The sequence below is a fragment of the Taurulus bubalis genome (assembly GCF_910589615.1).
Source record: "Taurulus bubalis genome assembly, chromosome: 2".
Lineage (NCBI taxonomy): Eukaryota > Metazoa > Chordata > Actinopteri > Perciformes > Cottidae > Taurulus > Taurulus bubalis.
Window position 1 is genome coordinate 16,743,169 of NC_136590.1, and position 15,652 is coordinate 16,758,820.

The 15,652-nt window shown below is 42.4% G+C and overlaps 2 protein-coding genes across 2 annotated transcripts; one reads left to right on the forward strand and one right to left on the reverse strand.

Annotated features, from left to right (window-relative positions):
* Nucleotides 1-510: 510 nt before the first annotated feature.
* On the forward strand, nucleotides 511-10,167 carry sh3bp1 (SH3-domain binding protein 1; the record flags this gene model as incomplete). Its single annotated transcript, XM_079214306.1, has 18 exons — nucleotides 511-639; nucleotides 2,828-2,870; nucleotides 2,992-3,096; nucleotides 3,184-3,260; nucleotides 3,544-3,655; nucleotides 3,962-4,038; nucleotides 4,184-4,271; nucleotides 4,396-4,464; nucleotides 4,557-4,647; nucleotides 4,734-4,870; nucleotides 5,295-5,406; nucleotides 5,830-5,911; nucleotides 5,996-6,076; nucleotides 6,171-6,284; nucleotides 6,789-6,886; nucleotides 7,911-8,082; nucleotides 8,205-8,551; nucleotides 9,884-10,167. The coding sequence occupies exons 1-18, from the start codon at nucleotides 590-592 to the stop codon at nucleotides 10,165-10,167; spliced, it is 2,139 nt and encodes a 712-aa protein (XP_079070432.1). The 5' UTR covers nucleotides 511-589.
* Nucleotides 10,168-11,132: 965 nt separating this feature from the next.
* Nucleotides 11,133-15,092, reverse strand: cdc42ep1a (CDC42 effector protein (Rho GTPase binding) 1a; the record flags this gene model as incomplete). The annotated part of the gene is made up of 2 exons (XM_079214073.1): nucleotides 11,133-12,934; nucleotides 14,609-15,092. 2 exons carry the CDS (start codon nucleotides 15,090-15,092, stop codon nucleotides 12,225-12,227), a joined length of 1,194 nt encoding a protein of 397 aa, XP_079070199.1. The 3' UTR covers nucleotides 11,133-12,224.
* Between the last annotated feature and the right edge of the window lie 560 nt (nucleotides 15,093-15,652).

A 15,652-nucleotide genomic window follows, 5' to 3' on the forward strand; every position in this document is an offset into this window, starting at 1 on the left:
CTGAAAAAAAGAAAGAAATGGCCACAAACGGCAGCATTGACAGTTTCCTCTTTTGGCCTTTTCACATCCTTTTAATTCTTTAGCACACACTGTTTGCATTTACAGAAGTATGTCCTAACCACTGCCTGCCAGAGGTATGTTTCTAAAGCGTACGTGTCACTCTAATGAGATGTAAGTCTGTCTTATTACCATTCAGGATTATTACATATAGATTTATCACTCTTTTTGTTTTTTGTCTGGAAAACTGCATAGTAATAATGTTGTGCCCAGCTCTATAAAACCAGATAACCCACTGAATACACAGCAGTAGTGGAGTGTCGTTATTGGATCACTTTGAAATCATAGTGTGACAGTCAAATCTCTCTTCCCCCTCACAGACACCTCATCTGTGCAACTTCCTCATTCACTGACTTGTGTTCGATGTGATTTAAGAGCACCCTCCTGAAACCAGAAGGAAAACTGCGCGCACAAAGGCAACAACGTGTGCACCTTCTCTCCCTGATATGAAGTAACAGTCTCTGCAGCAGGATATCTTGAGGGGCCCCGAGGAAGCCAGGTAGGAAAAGCAGTGTCGGACTCCACAGCCAGCATGCTCCGGCAGTCCCTGAGCATCCTGAAGCAGTTTGGCTCTTCGACAAAGTAAGTGCTTGACTGTGATACTCATCTCCTCTGGTTTGTTGTCAAATATGTTGCATTGAAACTGTTGTAAGCACATCAAGGCTCATGCACACTGAACTTGAGGGCTCTCAAGAGTCTGTATGAACCCAAAAGTGTAGGATAGGATTTTAACTTCTTGGTGTTTTCAAAGTTTCACTTTGTAACTATTAATAGAAGGAATAACACAATCCTCCTCCTATAAATACAGAGTTGAATTCATAAGCAACGCTTAGAGGTGTTGCTTCTGCTCGTTACTTGGTCCTGTACAGCCGGTAGCTTATGGTGACTAATGTCATCAGACTCTACATAGATTTAGTTGTAAAACAGACAACAGTTAGCTTGGCTGCCGTCACGACTCTTCCACTTTGTTTTTTCATTTACCCTCTTCCCCTAACGGTCACTCGCCAGCTGCGGTGGCTTTGCCTGTTTATACAGGGATGGATCATTTCAGTTATAAAAACTTTGAAGGCTCGTTTTAATTTTTCCTCAAATCCAGAAAACTTTATGGACTTTCGCTAAGCCCATAGGAGATCCTGTGCATCATTGCCTGCCATACCGGAGAGGGTTTTCATTTCAGCACAATATTGGGCTTTGATGAATTGTTGAATTTGAAACAAAACATTGTAACAATAGAAAGCAACTTTTAGAAATTTTAAATATCAGCAATTTCCTCATCAACAGATGACACTTTGTTTCCATGTGGCTGAGCACCTCTGACCTGGTGTGCCTGAGAGTTTGTAAACGATGGCTGACCGATTCACACATGTACACCCTGTTTTTCTTGGTACAACTTGCTAGAAGCAGGACTAAAGGTGTGTGTGTGTGTGTGTGTGGGAGTGAGATGCTGTCTCTACCTCTGACGCACTTAATAATAGACCTACACAGCGTGCATCTGCAGCAGTGCAGCGTGGGCTTCACTTACCACAGCAGCACCCAGTTCACAGTTTGTACTGGCTGGGGCGAGTACAAACATTAAAAAAAATAAAACACGTGCACCCACTCAAAGTATTTGTATGTAATGTATGAATAGAAGAGTTTTAAGTTTGACAACACATTTATTCTGATAAATCAGTGAGTAATCGGCGCTGAACAACACTATTAGTCTAAACATACACACCTCTGCAGACACAAACACACACACACACACACTTATACTTTCCTTATAAAGCATGCAACACATCTGCTCACATGCTCTGGTGTAATTCAACTCTATTCTGTGCAATCATTTGATTTTTTACGCCTCAGAAAGAAAAGTTGAAATGAGAGTTGTAGATTAGAAAAAGAAAAAAAAAAGGAAGTCAAAGTGGGGAATTCTTCTTCTTTTGTTTTGAAACATCAGGTGCTCACTGGAACAAATAAGCAACGAAACCCTTGAGGTGTTGCTTAAAGCTCCTCTGACCTCTTTGACAACTGGGTTGGGCTTCCTTTTGGTGTGACACCAGCTTGATGTTCTCAGAGCTTGCAGAGAAGGTGAAACAGCCTTCTCTGCAAGAAGAAAGTGACAAGAAGATGTCAGGCTAAACATCCCGTGTGTCGCAGCAGAGTTGTTGTGGTACTGAACTCAACCGCAGCAGCTGCCCATTACACTCCAGGTTTAGGTTGCTGGCTTCATGCTCACTTGTCGGTCAGGCCTCAAAATGTTCCAATTTATCCGACAGCAGATATATTGAGACCTCCAAGCAGAAGAGGTGTACTTGAAAGTCAAACTGCAAAGTCCCTGCAGTGGTTTAATTTGACTCTCATTTGATTAAGGGCATCAATAAAGTATTGTGTCTCAAACTGTCCCACCAGCACTTGAAAGCAGCACAGTAGTTTCATTTTTTTTCATGGGGATTCAAATAAAGAAAGCATTCGTACTTTGTGTGAAAACCGTTGTTATTCTTCACCATCATGTGCAGTTACAACTTTTGAAAATTTGTATCACTTTATTTTTTGTATATTCCATTTTAAATTAATCTTAAATAAGATCATTAGGCAACAACGTGTTCTTATTAAATGACACTTATTTCATGACGGAGAATATACACATATTTTACATTGTGGGAGGTATGCTTTTTGGTTTTCTTGCCGAGAGTTGGTGAATAAAATGATTTTTGAGAATCAAAGTTGTTTTTTGCATCAGGGTCGTTTACATATATTCACTAACCAACTCAACATACACTTTCTGCAGGTCACAAGATGCAACTGAACTTCTACCTGAGGACCTGGTCGTGGTGAGAAAAAGAGAACATTCTACTGTGAATGAACTTGTTTTCAGTCTGACATCAATCATTGACGTTATAAAAAAAAGAGGACAGGATTAACGGCTCATCGCGTGTGTATCTCTGCCTGAAGGTGGAGCAGCGGGTGGAACCGGCTAAGAAGGCGGCTCAGGTCCTGCACAAGAAGCTGCAGGGCTGCATGCACAGTCAGACGGGCCTGGAGGCTGGAAAACGAATGGTACCACAACAACTGCAGCCACACGGACACGTCCGAAAACATTGGAGTGGCTACTGAGAGGTGTTTCGTCTGCTTCTGTCTCCACAGAAAAAGCTGCCTCTGATGCTGCTGTCCGTCAGCATGGCTGAGAGCCTCAAAGACTTTGATGCAGAGTCCTCGATCAGGTGACGTCCATCCTTCATCCTCCTCCCTCCATGAACCTGAACTCTTGACTGATAGCAGTGTTGGCTGATGTCATGTGAAACCCTCATGACTTCAATTTTCAGTTCTGAATGAAAAAGAAAGAGGATTCTTTAGTTTTTGTTTCTTTAGTCTCTAGAGTAAAATGTAAATTCGTTTTTGATAGTTTTTACTTGTGACATCCATCTGATATAAGACAGGAGTTGACTGTGTGTATGTGTGTGTGTGTGTGTGTGTGTGTGTGTGTGTGTGTGTGTGAGGGGGCAGGAGGGTGTTGGAGATGTGCTGTTTCATGGAGAAGATGCTGGCCAGCATGCTGGCAGACTTTGAGATGAAGGTGGAGAAGGAAGTGCTGGAGCCGCTCAACAAGCTCAGCGAGGTGAGTGTCTTGTACCAACTAGAAAGTTATTGTGAAGCATCCTGTGTGCATGCAGGTGTGATGACAGCTGCACTACATCTGTATCAGAACATACACAAACGGATGGCGGTATTGGATTGAATTGGATTGATCCGGTGTTTTTGTTCTTTTTTTCCCATATTGTATTCATCGAGAAGTGTAAAGTAGGCACACGAGTCAATGCCTGAGTCAACGAAACGACAAAATATAAAACATTGATATTAAATAGCTTTTGAACCATTCAATTCAAATTGAGTTTTTCCGCTCAATGTTTTCTTCCCCTTCCAGGATGATTTACCCGAGATTCTCAAGAACAAGAAGCAGTTTGCAAAGCTCACGACAGACTGGAACAACGCAAGAACCAGGTGAGTTACAACGTCACCATGTGACAGTTTATCCATCAACAGAGTAGCGGATACAAATCATACTCATTTCTCTCTCTCTCTCTCTCTCTCTCTCTCTCTCTCTCTCTCTCTCTCTCTCTCTCTCTCTGTGTGTGTTTGGTTTCAGGAGCCTGGCCAGCACTGGTCCCCAGGCAAAGCAGGATGGGCTCAGGGAGGAGGTGGAAGAAGCTTGGAGAAGGTTGGAGAGCATCAAGGTACCAATGTTTTATCTTTCAGCCACAATGGCTGCAGCCAGGATCCACCCCTTTGGCAGAGTGCACCTATGTAATCAGTACGGTAGCCTTGACTTCTGACCCCTCTGTATATCTGTCTCTGTAGGACCAGTACTCTGCAGATCTGTATCACTTTGCGACTAAAGAAGACGACTACTCTAACTACTTCATGCGTGTGAGTTGCAGTTGTGATGGCTTGTTCCTTTTTCTTTTCTTCTAAGTGCGCAATCGAAACCAAATGTACCTCTCTTGTTTCTCCATCCAAAGCTTCTCGAGCTGCAAGCGGAATATCACAAACATTCCCACGAGTTCCTGAACAAAAACATCAGCGAGCTCAAAGAGAATCACAGTCAAAAAGGTTTGAAGTTAGTCTGCACCAGTTTGTTTGCTGCGCTGTCGTTGGGCTATTTCTGTTCTGATTTCCTCTATGTGCTTATTCCGCAGGGCCACTGCTCAGCCTCTCTAGTCAGAGGGTCTACGGGGAGCCTCTGGTCTCTCATCTGTCTCAAAGCAACAGAGAAATCGCTGCACCCATCCAGGAGTGTGTTCACATGCTGCTGAGAACGGGCATGATTGAGGAGGTAGGACTGACAGGAGGAGACTACGCGATGATTTAGTGATCATCAACCTAAATACAACCTATCCCTGAGACCAGGAATATCTGGGCAAAATGTTATGGCCAATCTTTCTAACTCGCTAGCTAGCGTGGCTAAGAGGGAAGTAATCTCTGCAGAGTTTGGCTCTTAGCTACAGTATGTACTTTATAAATACAGAAAGAAAGAAGAACAGGGTCTGTGAGGGAAATTCCTTTTATTTTTCTTTACGCTGTTTTTATGTGCAGTGTCTATATATCAGGCTGGTAATGGACTGTTAAGTGTATTTGATAAGCACTGCTCTGGGTATGGCTGGTTTTAACTGTGCCTGAGCCTATCCCCTGCCATCCAATTAAATCTCTTCTTTTTCTCCATCTTTGTTTTGTTCCTCCACTTCCTCCTCGTCCTTCAGGGTCTATTCCGTCTGGCGGCCGCCGCCTCAGTGGTGAAGAGGCTGAAGACTTGTTTGGATCATGAGGTGGTTGACTACAGCGAGTTCAGCATGGACCCTCATGCTGTGGCCGGTAAGGATATTTCAACTTCTTTTTCATTAGATTTCCTCTTCGTCGAGTTTGAGTTTCTGTTGTGGGCACTCTTCCTCATCTGTTCAGTCAATGTGACTTTCGCGGCTCATTCCAACTCCCCACTTCCTCTTCTGTGTTTGTGTTTAATCCAAATACAGTCACTGTTGCAACTTCCAGTAATTTTAAATGCTTAATTTCCTGTGTGCTAGAGAATTTTTAGAACAGTAATATTTAAGTCTTCATAAGTTGAGAAGAACCCCTTCTTTTGCCAGCAGTGAGGAAAAACAGCAAATATCATGGCAATATTTTAACATTTCTATATATATATATATATATATATATATATATATATGAAGGTATATATAATGTGTTTTTATTTTTAAATCTAACACCAAAATGGGTTCTCTGAATGTGTTGTGACAGGAGCTTTGAAGAGTTACCTGCGAGAACTTCCTGAACCTCTATTGACCTTTGAACTCTACACTGACTGGTTTAAAGCAGCAGGGTGTGTATAATATCTACACTACATGATTTTCATTTCTACTCTGATTTAGTCCGTTTTCGTTGAGTTAGATCTCTTTCTTCGCAGCGAAAAAGACCCGGCGGAGAAGGTGGAGCAGTTCAGAGTTCTACTGAAGAAACTACCGCCAGACAACTACAACAACCTCAGGTGTGTAGGCCGCCTCATTGTGGACATTTATTTTTCTCCTGAATCACATACCCACCTAGGACTACCTCCCTTTAGTACTTGTTTGTTTCCTCAGGTATCTAGTCCAGTTCTTGTCTCTGTTGTCCGAACAGCAGGCTGTCAACAAAATGACACCCAGCAACATTGCCATCGTCCTGGGGCCCAACCTGCTCTGGCCACGAGCTGAAGGGTGCGTAGTGACCTGATCGTCCCTCTGTCTTTACCCTGCATGTACTATTACCATACTCCATTCACAGGTTCCTCCATCCTGCCTACTCTTCCTCTTTCTTCACCTTTGTGTCTTAATATTATAAAGCGACGAGCATTGGGACATATTTCATCAACCGGACCCGCTGGTCACGTGGACCTGAACCGCAGCATCCTGTTAACAGATGAACTGTGAAAGATGGTTGACTAGGCTTTATTAATAGTATTTATTATAACACTTGATGTGCAGTGAAGTTTATTTTTATTGTGCACACATTGCAGGAAGTGCATGTTTGTATTCTCAGTAGTAAAACCTAAATGGGCAGCGTGTTTTCCTCAGTAACACTTTGTCTTCATGGTTGGAGAAAGATACTGTTTTCATCACACATTATTTTTCATCAGACAAATTTGACCAGAGTTGAAGTCACCATGTTCTGCAGTCGGAGCCCTTGTCTGTCCCACATGTCCTTCGTCTTTACCATTTTAGGGAAGCTGCTCTGTTTGACATGGCCTCAGCTTCTTCAGTCCAAGTGGTGACGGTCATTGAGCCTCTCATTCAGTACAGCTCCAGCCTCTTCCCCGAAGGTATACAGATGTACACTCTTTACGGGAGACCGGTATTCGGTCTTTAAGCGATTATGGTTTATTACAATTTGGATTTCAGTTTTTTAGTTTAGGCATTTTATCATTTCTTTTGGATATGATAACATTGTACTTTTCAAATTCATTGCTGGGATTTAAGAACATGGCAGCATCGCTACGAGTCAAATGATTGGACAATTTGTAAACATCCGGCTGGATTAATAAATGCTAGGAGCTGTAGGCCCCTATTGACACCACTTTCTGTGCAACTGTGTATGTATTAGTTAGTAATACATAAAGAGTTTGTGGCACCTTGTTAATGCCTAGATTTCTTAAGGAACATGTACCTTATAAGCACACAATAAACTGTAATAATACAGATTTTAAAATGATATCTGAACGCTTCAAGACCAAGGCTCATTATTGTATATTGATGTAGGTGCCACCTTAATGTCCCTGTATTTATTTTACATTACCAGACAGTATTACCACACATTGCTACAACATCAAGTGGCTGTAAGAAAACAGTTTTTTATGTGGGGATTTTTATATGTATCACTTATTTCTTCTAATTTATATTTCTAAAAACAAATATTAATGTAAATGTGTAAAAGTGAAATGTTATTGCAAAGTACATAAAAAAAAAAATCTTAGCACTCTGGAAACTGCTAATCCGAACAACTTTATGTGGAGGGAAAAGTCAGCAAGCACCTTGGACAGGAAACACTAACCACTACTGCAAATAAGTGAAAGTTGAACCAGGAAGTCTGTCTGTAAACTCTGATAAATATTTAGGTTTGAGTTATATTCGGTTGAAATGTTACTTTTCCAAAAACATTTCGCTGACATTTGAGTTTGTTTAAAACGTGTCTGGATGTTTGACTGCACCTGAAAGTCCAATGATGTTATTGCCAATGGGAAAGATGGCCAGAACTAAAATGGAAAAAAATGAATTTAAATGAAATGCTGTATATTTGATGTATCACTCATAAATGTTATTTATGTGCTTTTTTCTTGTTTTGGTTAGCTGTTTCTTTTGAGATCCCAGAACTTCCCGAGGTCCCTGATGTGTCCATGCCAGCCCCCGTCTCCCAGTCTCAGACCTCAGAAAAGGAGAAAGTGAGCAGAACAGTCTCGTCCTCCTCATCCACGGCCTCCTCCTGCTCCTCTTATCACCTCCCTCTCTCAAAGAATAACAGGTACCGCTCTTTTGTCTTCACAAATTGTGCTATGTCACTAGTAGCTCCAAATGGCAGCAAGAGGTAATGATTTGAAATAGTTGCCGTTCATTCCAGTATTTTTGTCTATTTCTTTCCATCAGCACAGCTTCTCAGGACAGCGGCTTCTTCCTGGTGAAATCTGGCTCTTTGAGTCGCAGTGGCACCTCCACATGGGCCAACCCGGTTGCTGACACAGTGGCACCAACGCATCAAAGCTCAACATCCAGCAGCTCATGCTCTCTCGATCCCAGCCCTGTCGTGGCCACCAACACTTCGGCCGCCTGTGGCCCAATAGCACTTCCTAAAGCACCGAGATCGGCGGCGAGCCCAAGTCAGATCAGGAGTCCCACTGAGAAGCAGTGCTCGGATCAAGGCCAACTGGAGTCGATTTTGGAGGCTCCTCCAGACTCCCCAAGAGCTTTTGTGATGATCACCTCACCATATAAACGTAAGTCCAATGTGTCCAATGGCTGTCCAAACCTCAGATGCTGAATTGTTTAGGAACACAATATTGGCACTCCAGCATTTTAACATTGAACCTGATAATGGGTCATTGAGCAGAAGCTGATATATCAATACTTTTACTTCCTAGTAGTGCTGGCCAAGTTTAAAAAACACTGGCTCCTACATTTCCCATAATGCAATTCAACTGTGTTTTTTGTTACAACCCTCCTGCCTGGTAAATACCCATGTGTTTCAAACATATTGACTCAAGTTCACTACAAAGTTGAATCTTGCAACCCATGTATAACATAATTATGACACCATCAATGTCATTTACTCAGACTCGTTAGAGCCACAGGAGATATTTCGTCTGTTCTTACGGGCTGGTTTAGTACTCCTCATGACAAGTCAACTGAACTATGTGAATTGGTGAAGTGCCCATTTAAGTGGCCCAAAATCTATTTTCCTACAGAAACAGCAGCCCCTTCATTCACTTTTGTTTTTGGGCAGAAGCACATCATTTATATATTATCTCTATTGTGTCATATCCGTATAGATTATTTATTTCTACCCCGTTTCCTCTTACGAAGTCCAAGTGGCAGCTTGTTGGGTCAAGCTGACAGAGAGAAAATAAATCTACTGCTCTTGTTGTAACAACCGGAAAGTACACAGGAAACAGGAAGTCTCATACCAGTGACCAAAACACAAACCTCCAGGGTAATGCGTCATCTCTCACATTGTTATAACTGCCTCACTCACAAGCTAGAGGCTGAAATACTTTCCCTTATACTGTAAGTCTTCCCGTTCTGATATCTTTGTCTGACTACAAAACAGATTTTTCAAACTTGAGTAGTTTGTTTTTCCGGATTGTTTTGCTCACAAAATAAAATGTACACGCATGGGGGACGCACGTTTTAGCAGCAGCCAGTCAGACAAATGTTAAAACTTCCTTCCTTGCACTTGAAAGCAGAATAGTGGTTGTTTTAACACTGGGGAAAAAATCTAACAATCCCAGATCCAGACTGACAAAATGACAGTGGCTCATTTTTTGAATTTTTTACATTTAGATTATTTTCTTTTGAGGTATTTGCTGCATCTAGTTGTTGCATATTTTGTAATCACATTTGTCTCTAAAATTCTTTAAAGGGAAATGATGTAACTTTTCCTAAACATTGACAATTACAGGACAATTATGCGAAAAGAATGCAATGCTAAAATTTAAAGAGCCGTAGAGTCAGCAAACTGTCAGTTACACGGCAATATTTTGCCACCCTTGTTAATCTGTTCGCTCTCAGATGGCATCCTTATAATCCCACTTTTTTTTCTCACCCTGCAGCAAAGAGATCTTTCAACCTGACCAAAGCTCACCAAACTAACGAGCAGTTGACAGTTCAGTACTCTAAAACCAGACCCTCGGTACCTCCAAAGCTCCAGGCCCCTCCGCCCACCACAGCCCCGGTCGCGATGAACACAGCAACCCAGCCGACACCCGCACCACGAGTTCAGTCGGCCATTGTTAAAAAGCCCCCTCCAAAAAAGCCTGGACTCAAAGCCCCAAACTGCCCTCCACCACTTCCACCACCATCACAGGTGAAAGCGGTTCCTTCTTTAGCGCAGTAAGAGAAACGCTGCATGTGGATTTTCTAGCTCTTTAAAGAGCAACTTAACATACCTGAAAATCTTGTCTTTGCTGACCTCCAGTGGTTCCACTTTTTTTTTTATCTTGCTGCAGTGATGTACATGTGTGCTCCTGGACCCCATAACTAAGTACACCTCTAACCGCACCTATCAGTAACGCTGGCTGTGGTCAGGGGTGAAACAGGCTTAAAACTGTCAACCAGAAACAGTGGCAAAAAACTGCTTTTCAGCCCTGCTGTTAAGTTACTACTTAGACATGGTAGGTTTTCTATATTGTCAGTCTGTGTTGTTTATTATCTTTGAATATTGCATCTTAAAGGTGCTTAATACGAGATTGAGAGCATTAGGATTGCCTCTCAACGGCTCTCAACATGGCAACAGCTGAGCCAGCGGCTCATAGCTAATGTGCTAATAGCCGAACAATGCAAACAAGGGCCAAAAGTGTTGACAAGAGCGAACAGTGTTTACCTGAGGGAGAACCGTGGGGTTGGAGCTACGCCCCTCGCCAGAACACCGACGCCGTTGGTCGGTCAGGACGTTTTTATCAGCTGTAACCGCCAAGAGCAGCGCAGAGCACGGCCCAGCTATGTCAACGGAGCAAGAAGCTTGGATTACCACGTTCAGAGAGCAGCTTTATTCTCTGCCCGGGTAAACTTTGCTCCACTATATCTAGCAAATAGTTATTTGCTTCTATATACATGTTCTGAATCTCTTATCTTGCAACTTTTGTTTGGACTATAAATGTTTCTGTAACTAGCTTCATTTATTTATTCTTCAGGTACCAATGCCCTTCATTTCCCAAAGTGCAAAGTAATTGCCGGAAAGCAAGTCTTTCTGGTCAAAATAATAGCTCCTCAATAAATTAATCTAGCCATCCAGAACCGCCTTCCAATTTTTGTTTGAGGTGTTTTTAGGGTGAATGTTTTCATAAATATACAAAAACAATGTAATTCATGTGAGGTTTAATGTAAATAACAAATGTTTAACAACCACCTTTCAGGTCTACATTCAAGGGGTTTTGGGTGGGAAATTCTTTTCGACCGTATTAAAACCTTAAACCTGTGGAAACTATGTACATAAATGCATTTGCAAACTAATTAGAAACAGCTTTATTGTTTATCATCATTATAATATATAGTTGGCATTGACTGCAGCATATGGATGGATGTGAATTGCACTAGGTACTGCATACTGTAAGTACATATTTATAGGAGGTCACTTAATATCTTCTTGTACAGATGTATAAAAGAACATATAATTGACAATTCTTAAAAAAATAAAAGGTATACAGGAGTCAGACTTCATAATCATAAAAGGTGCACGGAGTCTCTTTATAGAATGCAGCATAAAAAAAATAATTAAAGGGTTAAGCTTTAGTTGCACCTAGCAAATACCAATATTACATGTCATATCCCATCAATCCATGTAGTTTATTAACTGAGATGTTTGGTTAATCTAATGAGGCCTGAGATTCCAGAACTTTGATTTCCCTTTTTGTTTCCTGGTACTGTATTCCTGAGTGAAAGGAGTTAACAGGAGGTTGTAAGGAGACCTAAAGGTTGTAATAAGATTGAATCTATGTTACTACAGCATAAAGTGAATGACAGGCTTTGTAACTTCTACATTGTTTAATGTTGGCGGTTCCTTTGAGACGATCTCTACATCTACATTCTCTGGCACATCCTCGCATCCCATGCCTCCTCTTTGTTTCAATCCTTTTTAAGTTTTGACCTTTCGTACAAAAAAAAAAAAAAACATTCTCCCTCTCTGTGCTGGGCTTGGAAAGGTGTAGCATCAAGTTTTTCATTCCTTTTAGATACATCCAGTGACAGTTCTGCATCAAAACTGTTCATCCTTAAAGCATGATTGTATAAAAGTAAAGGATACAATACGAAGCATACTGGATTGTAGTTTTCATGGTCATCCTGTCGAAAGGGTCAGCCTTGTTGACCACAACAAGATTTTAGATGATTGATTTGATTTGAATTACAGAGAAGTCCTACATCAGAGACAGTTTTGTAGTGTCAAAATATCTCCACTCAGACTTTGATTTCATCCTCGTCGTCCATGTAACTGTAGGCCACTTTGTTCTTGGGCTGGCTGATGGTCATCATCTCTGAATCTGCAACCTCCATCCTGCTTCGTCCCTTTGAGTGGCTGCCATAGTGGCGTGCGAGCACATCTGCAGCACACTGAAACCGCTCACTCTCCATCCCTAACTCCAACCTCACTCGTTCAGGAGACCCCATCGCCACATCGGGTATTTTATCAGAAAGCCCGACTCCGTTCACCTCCTCTTCCTCCCATTCGGCCCCATGCGGGCTCTTCCTGCCCCCGCAGTCCTCCCTCAGCAGGGAATCCACATATGAGATAGTAGCCGAGTCCATCTCTGACCCCTCATTGGTCAACCCGCACGCGGACCCCGCCTCCTCTCCCTCCCAGGCGTGGCCATGCTCCTCCGGGTGGCCGTCGATCAGGCCGAACACCTCGCTCATGAGGGAGGGGCCGAGGTCAAAGGTGAAGGTGTCCAAAGACGTGAGGGAGGGAAGGGAGTCAGAGTAGGCTCTGATGGTGGCTTTGGGGTCAAAGGTCATTATGGAGGCGGAACAGGTGGATAAGATGGCGTCAGTAGGGTCGGTCAGAGAGCCGCGGTGGATGTTAGGGGAGCAGGAAGTGGGGAGAGAGATGGAAGGCTGCTGACGCTCAGAGCGGGAGAGACGAGGCAGAGTGACGAAACCAGACTCAAGACCTGAGGAGAAGACAGATGTCAATACACAACATTCTGTAGGATGTAAGTTATATATATATCTATATAGATATATATATATATATATATTTATAGATATATATATATATATATACATATATTTATATATATATATATATATATTTATATATATATATATATATATATATATATATTTATATATATATATATATATATATATATATATATATATCTCATGTATTATGTCAAACACAAAATATATATTCTGATTATTATGGAGTCACATGGTTTATCATACAGTTCCAACAGGGGGCAGTGTACCACCATCGGAGAACATCCTGTTTGAGGATGACGAGCGAGCAAACCCCAGCCAGCAAAGTGCCAAGTTGTGTGAACAGTGAATCATCTGCCCGAACCTGCCAGATCACTTAACAAGTCCCACACTCACACACTACCGTCTTCATGATGACCCAAACGGCTAAAATTACCCCAGCACCTCTCAATGCCAGCCCGTAAAGGGCAGAGTCTGGAGTTTTTTTTGTACCACCCGAAAAAAACTGCGCCTGACTTCCCAGATTAACACACTTTAACCAGAAGGCAGGAGAGGGGAAACCAGTGGCACCAGTCTATGGAGGATTTGGTTCGATGAAAACCCAGCCGACTCCATCCATGTGTCATAACGCTTAATTACTGGAGAGTGAAGGAGCTCCAGTTATCGCTATAAAAGTGAATTATGTGATTAGTGATAAAAAAAATGCCATTGCATCCAAATGCTTACATCTACATAAACAACACACACACACACACACACACACACACACACACACACACACACACACACACACACACACACACACACACACACACACACACACACCTAAAGAGGAGGTATCAGCTGTGAGTGTGTTGTTTATTTGAGCCTCTCAGACAGCCTGTGACCAGCTCTGTCTGGATCTCTGTTATCAGTACGAGCTCTGCTGATTATGAGCCAAGGTGATTCATAAGGACATCTGGGTCAAATCTGTCTAGATTACTGGGTACAACTGATGAACGAGTTTCACTGCGGCTCTCCAGGTGGTTCCCACTTCTCTGCAGTATTAACACCGGTTAACTCATTTGACTTTTGTATTTTCTCTTTGTTCAGCAACAGTGCCATTCAATTACACTCTTAGCAACTAAGGATTTGATGGTACATTTGTCTTAATCCTTGAATGACTGGGGAAAAATAGTTGACATGACATAATTGCAAGACATTTCAAGTCAAGATGTATTGGACTTTTTCAGCAATCAAAAACAATGATGGCGTTTTATCTCTCAGAGTTAAAGAGCAACAATTTTCATTCATTATGAGGGGAAAAAAATATTGTAAAAGACAGACCAACAGGAGCCTTGATAGACTACCCACAATGCATCTTGTGGAACTTGTGGAACAACAACGTTGTACGGTAGCGTGCATGGGTTTTATTTTAGCATTTTTGCTTTTTGGTCTGTTGAACCAAAACCGTAACTTTGGAAAACCAAAACTAGTTTAAAGATGCTAAAAAGCTCTCAAAACCTTAGGGAGAGTTAGTTAATAATTATTTTTGGGTTCGTAACTATGGCTGACCCCTTTAACACACATAGTCGTTTAATCAGTTGTTGATGTAAAATGTTTGATTATAGAAGATTTAATCAAAATTTAAAAAAGGAACTCACCATAGGAGCTTTTCTTCTCCTCTGGCGTGCTTTGAGAACTAGGAAAAAGTACTTTGGCGGTGGGACTCCCATTTGGCATATCCACATCCAGCCTGGGGAGGGAGATGGCGTTCTTGATGATGGGAGAAAGGACGGGAGGTGGCGGCGACAGATCCTTGGATCCTCCTGTGGATCCTCCTGTGGATCGGTTGTCAGAGCCCCTCCTGATGTGACGGAGCGTCCTGGAGAAGAACGCTCCAATCTTGTTGTCAGGGGAGGAGATGGAATCTGTTTCCCCGTTGTTCCCATTGGCGGTGCCACCGTGGTTGCTGAGGAAGGAGGTGTCCCCGAACACGTCGCCGCCGCGGCCCACGTGCATGGTGTGGCGGAAGTCCCCCAGAGGAGGGCTTATCATGTCCAGCGTGAGGTCGCCTTTAAAGCGGCGCTTGCTGTGGGAGTGCGAGACCAGTCCTTTTAGGCCTGACAACTTTTCCTGAAGATTCATGATCACAAGAGGTGAATATTTCTCAAAAAACTACTTCAAACCAAGTCTGGAAATTGCCTTTAATCCCAATGAATTGCAAAACGGAACAGGTTTTCTCTTCTTAGATCTATGTCAAAATGATTGACAGTTCAGCAGTCCAAAGTATGGACCTGAAATAGCTCTGAATGGTTATTCCAAGATCTTGAAACTGTGTAATTTCTGAAAACCTAAACTCCAGCCCTGCAGGGCCAAATAGTTCACTGGAATATTATCTCTGTTTATCATATAGAAGCCAAACTCTGTCCCCCTCTTTGTAGCTCGTTGTTATGCATAGCTGGCTGAATTAAACAGCCATAAATTGAGGAGAACACTGTGCAGTTGTGTTCCTGGAAGAAGCCGAACCAGTTGGAGTGTGGTCAGGTCGCCTGGTTTCCCCCGCTTGCCTTGGCCTTGGGCTTTGTCGACATCAGCTCAGAAATAGAGTCCAGCTGCAAGCAGTTCTGCGGCCGCACCACGGAACCATCTATTGAGAGTTAAAAACAGGGAAAAAAAACCCACCTATCTTTAACATGTAGACCGGG